Here is a 13,199-nt window from a genome sequence, read left to right as displayed (position 1 = left end):
TCCTCAGGGTAGCAAAATGAAAGGGTGACAATTTCAGGCCCTCCCCAGTTTGGACAGGATCAGCAGAGCGTGTACATGTCTGTGTCCGAGATTACCACACAGACTGATATTCCTCCATGTGTTATAAACAGGAAAACCACTAAGACAAACAAGATGTTCCCTATTGTAATTTTCTGCAGCAATACTCTAGCATTAAGCGTATTCCCCCTAAGTGTAAATTTGTCCCAAAGAAGTACTAATAAACTTTTACAGCACAATTTGCCATCATATGTTTAGTTTATATCACTCTGTACAAAAAACAAGCTTAGAAAGTTTCTAAAACAGTAGTGTTGCCTTCTTCGCTGCTTCTTTCCACCTGAGAAAACAAGCTCTTTGGTTAACCAGGAGTGCCAGAGAAAGCAAAAATATTCCTATCCATCATTACCTGCCTTCTGAAATGACTTTTCCTAGCACGAAGTGCAGCACCTCTTTTATCTGTTTGGCCATTCACTTCCTAAAAGTGCCATCACCAGGAAATGCAATGACTCCTCTCAGACAAAAGCCCCATTAGACAGCATCTCCAAACTGGTATCCTCCTCCCTAAAAGAGCCATGCTAAATCTGCCTGTTCTGAGTCTCCAAAAGGTTTAATCTGCAAATGAAATCTCTTTCTGAGGAACTACAGTATCAGACAGAAACACCTCAGTGGGCAGACAGTAAAGCCAGGCATATGCCTGCTAACGAATGTCTAAGAGCAGCAGTGAAGTGTCATGCTTCATTAAGCATGCAATAAAAGTAATTCTCAATTCTGTTAAAACTTAAAAAATATGTATTTGAGAGACTACTTGAAAAATAAGTCATATTTATTTCCCATTATAGAATATATCGAAGTGACAAATTTATCAGATAGCTCAAGATTTAATTCCCTTTAGGCTTTAACAGGGAACACTACAGTTTAAAAACGACAGGTAAAAAGAAATACAAGGCAGGCAAAGCAGAATTTCAGCAGTCACTGTGCTGTAAGTCTACTGACTGAGCCTCATTCAGGATGATATTTATTTCATTTGGGGAGCATGAAGTCTCTCTACTTGGATTCATGAATGTGATTGACCAGACACTTTGTCTGACAGCAGCTCTACCAGAGCAACCAAGTTTCTGCCTGGGCCACAAACAACATACCTGGCTTTTTTCATACATGCCAGCAAGAGTCCAAGAGCAACAGTGAACTAAAGTAAAATTAGTTACCTTGCTAAAACTTGAAACGGGATGGGGCTTTTTTGTTTCATTGCTTTTATAATGGACAAGCTTCGTACAGAGCAGAAAATACTCAAAGACACTCTCCAACTGGAAAGGAGGAGACATTTGCCACCCAGCTATATAATCTGTCAGTGTGAGGAGGAAAAAAAAAAAAAAGTGATTTCTATAAAAACCTGGGAAGATGGGCAGAGGAAGGCATGTGGACAAAACCTCTGTCTTCAGCTCACAGCTGAAAACCTCCCGCTGGTCTCCGGACACAAGACCCTTTGGGCTACTGAACAGCCCTACTAGCTACACTGCACAGTAAAAAGCCCCCAAACAGTTAATAGCACAGTATCTGCTACAATTTCCTCTCCCATGCACCTGCACTACCAGCCCTAACAGATCGTACAGCACTTAACTACTTGCAGCATGGGTCCCCCCGAAAGGATGCTCGTGTCAGGCATATTTGGCAATTTCATTTTGGCCACCTTGTGCAGGACAGTTTCAAACCTGAGTATAAGCACACCCTCGAAAAATAATCTTGCTCTCCATGAGCCTTGCAAAAACCTTTGGAAAAGTCAAAGACAACTCCATGGTCGTTAACAGTATCTAAATCTTGATACAGATAATGCTCAGCTCAGAGATGTCAGTCTTCCCACCAACTCCTAATACTCTTTCTAGTACGTCTAAATCCCTGTACTTAAGAGGCAATGAAAAGGAACCCAGAGTCATGCAGCTAGCAACTGTTCTTCCCTTGCCCATATGAACTACTCAGGAAAAAATGCAGCTTCTCCTCTCCCTGGCTTATTTTTCAAGGTGAGACATTGGCTCTATGCAGTGCTGGCCAGAGCATATCCAAAAAGAGAGGGCTGATCAGTTTGCAGAGTAAGGCAACAGAAAACACTATATTTATTTTGCCAGGTTTATATTTATGTTGCTCTGCTGGAGGGGAGGCAGGCTTTGCTAATAGATTACTAGCACACTTTGCGCAGTTTTGGAAAACAGAATTGTTCCGAAAGCATGCTTCTGTAAATAAACCCCTGTGCTTCATGATCACCCCACCTATCCCACAGCCCTTTAACGCTGAACATATGCTATGACTGCATCTGGCTCGGCCTGACAGTTTCTCCAGTTGGCTCAGCAAAAGGGCAAAAAAAAAGTTATAGAAAACAAAAAGGAACAAACCCAAAGATATCAACTCTGCTCTTGGTCTTAGCGCTGAATCTCACTGCAGTCATCATTCCTGGCAAAACTACACAGCAGCTTTCATCTCGCAGCGATGATAAACTTCCTGCTGCAGGCTGGAACAGGTCAGCGCTCCCTTTGTCTGCCCAGCGGTCCCAGCCCTGTGAAATCCTAGATAATCATGACTAAACTTTCATAGCTGTTGCTGCTGTGAAAGCAGTCTCTGCTTCAAGTGTTATTCCTTGACTTACTCCGACTTCTCTCCTTTCTCAGGGAGAGGTGTGCAGGACCAGCTGGGTCACTACCGAGGGGAGTTGCACTTGCTAAGGGTCTGGGTTTCACTTCTTCCTCCACAAAGCAGTGGTTATCATTACATCCAACACACCATCCATCGCTCAGAGCACCAGTGTCCCAGAAAAGGCCTCGCTAAAAGTGAACAACCAAGCTCTGCTGAACCCACCCTCCCCTCTAAAAGGCTCCGTGTTGACAGTATGGGAGAAACCAATCCCATTTAAAAAAAAAAAAAAACCCAAAACCAAACAAAAACCAAAAAACCAACCTTCAAAATAAGCTCTGAAGTGTCTCTGGCTGTATGTCTCTATCCTGTAACACCACCAGCCAAACCTCAACATAGAGATGCTAATTCACAGGCAGAAAACTTTCAGAAGAAAGTACATCTTGCAAATGATCAAGGTGATAACATCGCTACATCACACAACTGAGACTAAATGCTTTGCTACCCACACTCTAGAAAAAAGCCAGATTACTGTGAATTAAGAATAAAAGATTTTAATACAGGCACCCCCCTCAGATGAGATCAAACAGCTACAGAGGGAGAAACAATCACAACCACAAACAGTGACTAAAACTGGCGAGCACTAGAGATGAAGCTGTGTGAAATCAGCAGGCAGAGTATCTTTAGAGACCTGAGGTAACAGTGATGCATGGCAGACAAAGGCCAGAAACATACTTACAAAGAGGCAAGTTTTTGGCTACAGAATTCAGCAGTGAACAAAACACAGCTGTGCAATTTCTGTTGAAAAGGCAGCATTTTATTCCAAACCTGCCTGCACAAACACAGCACGAGCTCCTCACCTACATGCCATTATGAAAAGCCTTTGGTATCACCACTCCTCTGTTGATTCTCAGCCCCATCCTCCCCATGAGCTACAGCCGGATCCATTAAGAGTTAATACGATGAGCAACATGAGACTGCTTAAAACAACCAGACAGTCACCAAGATAAAGATCTCTGGAAAATATAAATGCTGCGTCTGGTTTAATCATGTGCCAGGACTGCTGATGGTGTTTGAAGCTATTACAACGTTCACTCTGCACACAGGCAGCAGTGACTGGTAGCAACAGGCAGCCCAGCTGGCTGGCCCATGGTGGGGTGAGAAACCAGACAGTGCTTCTTTAATAAATGCAGGAATCGTACAAGGGGCTTTCACCATCATCACCATTACACCTTTGTGATAAATCAAGGAAGATGAGATCTGACCCCACATAAATCTGCAGGCACAGTGTGTTTTGCTGTCTACATCAAATTCTCTCGTCCTACCCACAGGTAAGTCTGTGGTAAATATTGGGGAGCCCACATAAACAGGGAATAACCAGTGCAGTTACTGGAAAGGGAAAACAGTGTTTCCTCAGAGTCCATACCCTGATCACAGCACATCTTAAACACACAGCTCAAGCATTCTGAGCACTATCAAATGAGTGCCGTTCCCAAGAAAAAAACTCTACGTTCCAGCCGCAGGCCCATATATTAAGGAGACACGTGTAAAGCCTTCAAACCCATCTATTTTTCTTCATCTTTGCTGTTTCTAGCCCCTTCTGCAACCTCCGCTTCTTCTCCTCTTAGTACATTACATCTTCTCACATTTGTTTGCCATTCCTTCTCCCAAAACCCAAATCCCTTTTCTTAAACAACAACAAAAAAAAGCTCATCAGATTTAAACTTTTCCTTCATTTTCCCCCAGCAAAATTGACTGACAGTTACCATGAAATATATTTATCTGCTGTTAGTAGTCTTCTCACCACTGAAGGAGACAAGGTCTGTAGTGGCAGCACCACCATCTCCAGCCGGCCGGAGGAGGAACTGTCCAGCAGCGAAGCACCTCCTGAGAGACGGCGGGGATCAGCCACGCACTGACACAAGAAAACCAGCGATGCTCCTGAACGTCTCAATTAATAGTCACTTATACCAGCTGCCCATTTTCTACTGAATGTATCAGTCAAACCTCCAAAGGTTGTTTAAATTAAAACAAACACAGATTTTGCAGATAAAACCTGAGGCACTGTATTGGAATTACTGTCCATGTATACTAAAAAATTACAGTTTCTTCACTAGAAATCATCAAACAGGTTCCAATGAAGAGGGGGGGAAAAAAAGTCAGAAAACTGCATCTCTCCTCTACTTCACCATGCCCACTACAAAACCAAACTTGGATCATGCTGAAGTCCCAAAGCATTTCCAGTTCATTCTCTGTTCTCAAACAGAAAAACACATTTTCTCATGAACTACCATAATTCCAGCAATTTAAGCTGTAATTTGGTAACCTACCTCTTACAAGATCAAGTTCCAAGCTACATCTATCCTACAAGCCTTCTGAGATCCACTTATCTCAGTCACACAGTTATAAGGAAAGACAGACTTTAATACCCAAATTCAGTAGCAGCAATAAGAACAGTAGCTCCTGTCCTGAGAGGGAGCCACATATAGGAAAGGAGTCATGCTCAAAATGTTGACACATCAGTTGCAGAATGATTTAATGAGTCTCCCTGTCAGTTCATTTGCAGACTGCAACTTAGGGCTCAGTTTCACTGGGGTCTCTTGAGATTAAAATCTGTCAAAAGAAATTGCAGCAAGCTTGTATAGGTCTATTTTTTTCCACGACATTTTTCAGTCCTTCCATTTTATGCCTCCAGCATGCTAGAACTACATGTTGGTAAGACAATGTCATCCAGCAAGGCCTGGCACAGGCTTTTGTTGAACTAAGGGAGCTCTACCGTGTGCCATTTGGACTGGACACCTTGTTTGCCTGGTAGGGTTTGTCAAGCTAGCACACGAAGTCACACACAAGTCCAAACAGTTTCTCTATCCTTGATCACAGGCAGCCCAGAACTGACATCCTCATATTGCCATATAAACCTATTTGTCACCGGGGATTCAAACAAACAACAAGAAAGTGACCAGATTAAGGATGCAACTGCAAACAATTCTATTATTTGCCATGAAGGAGAATTCATCAGGCATACAGTAAATAAAAGGAAAGAGGAAAGCCTAAGTGAAATACCCCATATATTTTAAGCCCACATCTTTTATCACCCATTCCATCACAAAACTATGCAATCAAGGAGATTTCCGGTTGGAGTTGGGGAAGTTTTTGTGTTTTTTTAGGGGTTTTGTTTTTGTTTTACTAGCTGTTACTTAAGGATAGCCGTGAAAGATCATGACCCCACTTCCACTCCTCCAGAGTCTGCAGGACTCTTTGATGTTTTTAATGTCATGTAGCCTCGTGGATCATATCACCTCTCCCATGAAAGCTCAGGGATTATCTTTCCCCACTACTTTGCATTCTCCCTTACATGAACAAACGACACTTCCTGCTTTTCTTCCAACTGTGAAAAACAGCTGCTTATATCATACAGAAAGCCAGTAGCCTTGTTTGTTAACCAGCTGTTTTGCTTTAAGTTGTTGGTATTTTAAAACATGCTTAAACATTTCTCTTGCCTATAAAAATCAAATTTCCCAGGAATTTTCCAGAAAAATAGTTCTTACCTTGCATTCCCAACATCAGCTAGAAATACTACAATAAATTAAATAGTTTCCTAGGCATATGTAGCTCTTTAATGAATTCTGCATGATACCCAACTACAACAGGGCTAGTGTGAAAGAAATCGTTATTGGGTTAAGATAGAAAGGCATATGGCTCCTTTTCACCCAAACTCAATACGTGAAAGCCTAACCAGATGTGCTTATTTGAGAAGAAACAGAATGAGTAAACTCACAGCCATATTTTCTACGTAATGGTAATCTCATAGGTCTGCATTTGCTTTAACGAGCTTTTCCACAACAAAAAGCAAAGGTTGTTTGAGAAACAAAAAACCATGGAAGATACCTAGTCTCTTCTCAGAGATCCACACAACAGCACAGCATTTCCTCCTTGGTGGTCCCCTTATTTATTTTATTTTCTCTCAACAGCCATGCACAAAATGTTGATAAAGTCAAAGGATGAATTTTATCTCCCGTTCTCACAGTTTTTAGGCATGAAGGAGCTTCCTGGAAAAGTTTATACATTGAGGGATGTCTGGACCTGCTGGATTCTCAAAACAAGACAGTGCCAAGTGATATCCATTGAATTTAGGTCATACTCATCTATGGGAACACGTCCTTCAGTAAGGAGGATATGCAGCTCACCACACAACAATACTTCCCACTAGACTGGTGATACAGATTAGTGCTTCTAAGACATAGGTGGTTTAAAAGATAAATCTCCTTCCTGTATAATTTTTAAATCCATTCTATAAATTTTTTCGCTGAGAAGAAGACTATTGCGCTTACTTTGCAAACAGAATGGCACCTGGTGACATTTCTTCAACAACAGCTGCCAAGCAAAGATAACTATAGTTCTAGCAGACCCTGGATAAAGATTATGTCACAGGAAGCCCAGACCCTTTCTATGGCACAGGATGTCTGGAAAGCACTCTCTGTATCCCTATGACCATGACACGTGTGAAATTAAGTTATCCCACTGCTATTTGGAAGCCCAGATGAAATCCAGGGTGCTCTTCAAACCCAATAGCCCAACTGCTTCAGGACAGACCCCATGTTATCCTGCCATTCCCATGCTGATTGCATCACCAGCCTCTTGTTCAGTCAGACCTTATACAAAACTAAAGCTGTTGCTCCAGCCAAAACAAAACTTTGCCTCCTTATTTTGAGTATAACAAGTGTAGCAACAAACCAAGCCAAAAGAAGAAAGAAATTCCCTGCAAATGCGCCTGATCAAAAGTAAATAAATACATATTCCTGGCACCAGGTCTTGAAGGCCTGATGGTGCTCAGACTGACTAATCATGCCAAACAAGGAGTTCTGGGCTTCCACCAAAAAAAAAACTCCATCCACCCATCAGGAAAAGAAAGAACATCTGAAGCCAAGCAGCACCACTTTAATTGGCTGGATATTAAAAAAAAAAACCACAGTGGAATTTCAGTGAGGCCAATGTAAGTAAGGACAAGAATGAACCGACCTTGACATACGCTAGGTAATGATCACACTTTTCCTGCATGTATGACAGCTGTAACTTCTCTGCAATCTGCCCCGCTGTCTCTCCAGAAGTCACAAAGTAAACTCTGGGTTGCTGGCTCTTTTCCTTCTTTGCCACATCAGCAGTCAAGTTATAATTCAAACCTGTTTTAAAAAGGAAGAAGGAAACAAAGGATGTCAGTGAACAATAGTTATTTTCTAGACACCTATCAATGGATTCTGTTGCCCCGGGGCACGTGTGCTTGAAGAAAGGTCAACCCTTGCAGGCTCTCAATCAATCACTGAGTTTCCTGTGGCTGCACAAAACCAAATCCAATTACTAATGTACTCCCAGGTTTCATGTTGCTACATTCCCCAGCCCATCCTTTCCCATAGGAAATGATGTATAAAAATACATCTAGACATGCACGCTTAAGAAAAAAGAAACAAGAGATGTTTAAACTATGTTGCTAACAGAAAAAGCACAAACACAACACGACAACAGCAGCAGCGTCAAACTTTGTTTTTCTTCTAGAACAGCACAAACCATGCAAATGTCAACCAGGATGTGGCACTTCCTAACAATCACTTGTGTTTTTTGCAGTCATCCTAGCATTTAGGCCTTAACTAGAGGTCGCTGCCTTGCACTCAGTATCCTCCCCTTTTAGATGTTAGACATCCCTGGCAGTTTATAAAAGACAAACCCAGGGACTCATGAGCTGTATCTCTGAATCCTGTTTCCTGCTGTTTTACAGAATAGGTAGTTTAACAAAATCTGTTGGTTCGTGACTGGATGTATCTGTGTCCAAAAGAAAACTTATTTGTTACCTGAAGTAGTTGCACAGTGATTGAACAAGCCAAGCTGACTCTCCCTTTCCTTTCGGTAAATGCAAGAACAGGAGTAATAAAACTGCACAGAAGCACAAATCCTTGTTCTGCTGCTTTCTACAGACAAGGGTAACACAAGCTGTGAGGTCCTTTCACTCACCACAGACCACTGCCTGTATTGATTTCAGCTGTTATCAAGGCAATAACAGGACTACCATGAAATTGGCTCACTATAAATGGCTTAATTACTTGATAATCTTTGTAAACAACAGCCAGCACCAGCTCTTGTGTTGATTACTTACATATCTAGAGTGCTTGCCAAATTAGTATTTTTATAGACTTTTTATAGACTTTTATTTATGTTTTCAGTACGAAATGATTGATGTCAGATAATATGCTCCCTATAAATGTAAACTATTTTTAAAGCCAGAATTTTATAAATAATCAATGTAAATGCAACACATTCCTGGACTGAGGTCTTCTATACCAAATTTCAGCAAGGGGCCTTTGCTGAGTTTTGGTGTGGTTTTATTTGGTTTTGTAGTGGTGGTTTTTTTTTTTTTTAATCAATGAAAATCCTAATCTCTTTAAATTAACACTGCTGCCAATGCTATCACTCCAATCCTTTCTCCACCAAAATTCCACTACTTTGAAGAATTTATTTAATGATATTGTAAAACTTGGTGCAAAAGTCTTTGTGAACATTTGTAATTCACATAACTCAAACCGACCTCGCTTCCATGTGCGCTGTGTTGCATTCTGATGAAAAGCTCACTCACAAGTTCACTCAAAGCAACCAGAGACATACCCTAGGCAGTAAGAAAAGCCACAGCTGAGGGACCAGACTAACTACCATCACAGGGCTCCACCTGAATTTTTTTTGCTTGCTTTTGGCAGAATAACTTGCTTAGAAGGATAATGCCTTGAAAGTGCTTCAAACTCTGGTAAGTGCAGCACCAAAAACTCTTCACTGGAGTGGTGTTTGCTCAGTCCCGCTAAGGAACACCACCTAAACAGAAATACAGGGTTTAGCCTTTTTAAAATCCCAGGAGTCTCTTTCTGAACATGTTTTTATTTTTTCAAAGTGTGTACATCCCACACCCATCCCCAGTTGTCTCCCTTCCGCTTCCAAGACCTCGCACGCACAAACGCATGCTGAGATCTGCACCGGCATCGCAAGAATAAAGACAAGAAAAGCCATTAGCAAACCCAGGCCCTGCGTAGGCAGAGGCAAAAAGCCTCACGGGGAGCCACAGCCCTCTTCAAAGGAGGATCACCAAAGGAAGGCAGGGCTGCAGAGCTTGCAGGGGCTCCTGGGGAGGCTCAGAGGCTCCCCGAAGGAAGCACGACACGGTCCTGACACTGAACAATTCCTCACTGCAGGCGTGGAGACGCATCCCAACGCGAGCCCTGTCCCAGGCCTCCAAGCAAAGCGATCCCAGCTACCGTCTCTCTGAAACGGCAGTGGATGTTTTCAATCAAGCAGCACAGTTCCCGTCCTCCCCCCTGCCTCCCCTTTATTTTGACAACTTGTTTCTATGTTATATCCAATGATGTCACATCAGTGGAAAAACTGAAATATCATGAGTAAGGTTTTTTTTTTTCCCCTCCCCAGCTTCACTGCTTCCAAAAAGCAACCAGAGTGGGGAGATAACTGGCCAAACTTAGCACTGCTGGTGGTGTAAATTCCTCCTGCTCACTCCAGTAGGAGATCAGGAAGAAAGTTTTCGCTAGCAAATTAACTCTTCCAGGTAATGCCTTCAATTATTTGTCCAGCAGCTTTAAGCACGTCTGGTTAGAAATGTCTCTCTGGGGATCTGCCCACCCAGCTTCACACAATCCAGATAAAACTCTGGTATGGCTTTGATAAGCTCAGATGAAAGGCTTGATTCTTCTAATGACTATTCCGTTTCCATAACTAAAGTTAAATGCTTAAAAGCTTTGATAAGCTCCCTCTGAGAAGTTTTGGTCATACTTGCAAGAGGACCATCAGCCAGCAGACCAGGCAAGTAACTCCAGCCAGTAACAGATGCACCAAGTAAAAGGTAGCAGGCATTTTATAATGGATTTTCATCCTAAGTGGCACATATGTACTCATGATGCAAGAGTTACCCCCTCACAGGGCTGAAGGCAGCTGTGAAGCAGAGAAGAGTGAGGAGGGATTGAAAGCGGGCAGTGGTATCCCGTAAGCTAAAATGGGAACCACAGCTGGCTGTGCTAATTGGAGGGGTTACACACCCCAAGCTACCCAGCAAATCCCTTTGTCACCCACTCAGATGATGCTACAGCACACAAAAAGCTCAGCAGGAATAAGCACATCCGTAAGTGCTTGTTAAACTACTAGCTATAGTACTGATTCACAGCGGGGTAGGGGAGGCACCACATGGAGAAAATAAAGAACATACTAATAACAAAAAGCCATTGGAAGAGGAATGTGTTTCTTCATCATCTCTACCAGTAATTACAAGGAGAAAATGATTCATGAACTTTGTTTGCAGAGAAAATTTTTAAGTAACAAAAGTATTAAAAAAATTTGCCCTAGCAAATGACAACATACATGGGATATTCCCGCCATCCTCTTCCAAAAAGCTTTCCTCTTCCTCTCACTTCAAATCCTGTCTCACAATTTTGTCCCTAGCTTCTAAGTAGGGAGCCATCCTCGCTGCTCCATACACTGAACAACACCACGTCCCTACAGCATCCCTGCTTCTGAGGCATTCAGAGGGTAGCACTGACTCCAGCCTGCATCCACACAGACTGGAAAAAGGAGAGACAGACAGAAACAATACTCCTGCACCAAACTACAGCAGGATACAGGTATGAAGAGGAGTGTCTACTTCCGTCAGGTTTTGGATCAGGCATGTTTCTTCAGTCCTAGAAACACATTCAGAGTGAAATTATCAAAGAACCTGTTATCCCACACCAAATCTCACACCAGTATTTGGGACATGAGGACTACACTGGAAATGGATCAACACACAAGTGATGCACATCTGAAGTGAAGAGTACAGGAGAAACTCTGAAGCAGTTTCTAATGCATCTGCCTAACTCTAGTCAAATGCCCCAAACCCTTCATTTTCATAGCCACTAAAATTCACCTAATTCTCACGCTGGTACTATGATTATTGTAGAGGAAATTATCCAGACTGTAGGCACAAGTTTACTTCCACTCTCCTGCAGGGATGAATGCAGAAGCAGCGCCTGATGCACACAGATGCCAGCAGCCTGTTTTCTTGTCCTGGCCACCCAGAGGCACATGGTCTGAACAGGCTGAAGCCTGCTTCTCCAGGCTGGGAAGGGCCTTTCTCTCATCCTTGCCTTTCCTGCAGATACAGACCCCAGGGAAGACAAAGCAATGGCCCTTCAAGTGAGGGAGGAACAGCCTGAGTGAGATTCCGAGGTGAAAGAGTGAAAACTTAAAATGCCGTATTTCTCACACATCCAAGACGCAGCAGAGGCTGTCTCTGTCGGTGGGCGTGCGACCAGACGCTCGGCGCTGCGGCAGAGCGAAGGGTCAGACAATGGCTGGCACACGGCGCAGAGCACATGCTTCACTTGGGCACTGCAGTTTTTTCAGACAAAAACATTTCAGCAATAAATTCATACTTCTGAAGACTGTAGTCTGCAAACAGTATCCACAAAATGGATGGGAATTATACTGTCATTGGCAGTTATCAATAAACACAGATCCTCAGATAGCTGTTACATGGCCAGTAGTATTGCAACTACCACTAGAAGACAAAAAAAAAAAAAAAAAGAGGAGGGTCGGGACGGTTTCTATGCAAGTGTGAGATGAAGACAATTTTCCTTCACATTCCAGTTCACAAAATAACCACACTTTCAAATCAACACTGAAGACATACATTTGCCACAGAAGAATGCTGCCTGCACGTTCAGCTTGACTTTCTAAACATTGTGTAGCAGGTGACCAACTTCAGCTGCTCAAAAGCAAGAGCAACACCCAGTTTTTCACCAGTAAGCAGCAGCCTTGAGCGTCCACAGTGACAAGCCTGAGGGGAGCAGCATTTCTGGTGAGCGCTGTGTTCTGGCTGCCTGACTTAACAGACCACCACCAAAGATGAGACGATCCCAACACTTTTAGCCACAAAACTTTGACATGGCATTTTAACACCTCCATATGCCTTTCAGAGTCCAACCTGGACAACGACGTACTTACAGGGCTATTCTATTTTTTTCCCCACATTTAACCATGCAGGAGAGGAACCGTTGCAATATTTCCACGAATTGTTCCACCCTTTTTTTAGTTGATACTCTTCAACTGCAACATAATTAAAATGGCCCAACTGTTAGATTACAAACTGAAAGCTTATTTGAGCTATTTTATCCAAATCATATCCCCAAGGGGTTTTATACAGTCAGATAGTTCTGGCTGCAGTGATTTTAAGACAAATCACTTTGCTAGAAGCATTGTATAAAAGGACAATGGTTGGAAGTTTTATAATCATCTACTTAATAGTAAAAAAATTCCTTGTAATGAGATGGATGTTACTCGCCAAAGAAGATGCACATATGCTTTCACCACAATAAATCATCAGGAGTACAGTTCGTATGACAACACAGGGGAATTCAACTGGCTCTTGCAATACACGATGAACAGGAAGACATGTCTTTTGCAAAGAAGGGGAACAGATATTTAGATTGGGAAAAAAGGCAGCTCATTTAGCCACGGGTCTAGAGGTATGAAATCAAAGCAAAAGA

At 42.5% G+C, this 13,199-nt stretch overlaps 1 protein-coding gene across 2 annotated transcripts in view; it reads right to left on the bottom strand.

Moving 5' to 3' along the window:
• ITGA9 (integrin subunit alpha 9) overlaps nt 1-13,199 on the bottom strand; it is a 228,970-nt gene that overhangs the window by 169,225 nt on the left and 46,546 nt on the right. For both annotated transcript variants that reach the window (XM_074843942.1, XM_074843951.1), the window contains exon 15: nt 7,657-7,817. In XM_074843942.1, the coding sequence (XP_074700043.1) occupies nt 7,657-7,817 (161 nt within the window). The remainder of the gene's footprint in view (nt 1-7,656; nt 7,818-13,199) is intronic.

This window comes from Strix aluco, chromosome 1 (genome assembly GCF_031877795.1).
Source record: "Strix aluco isolate bStrAlu1 chromosome 1, bStrAlu1.hap1, whole genome shotgun sequence".
Classification (NCBI taxonomy): Eukaryota; Metazoa; Chordata; class Aves; order Strigiformes; family Strigidae; genus Strix; species Strix aluco.
This window is presented reverse-complemented; position numbering and strand designations above follow the sequence as displayed.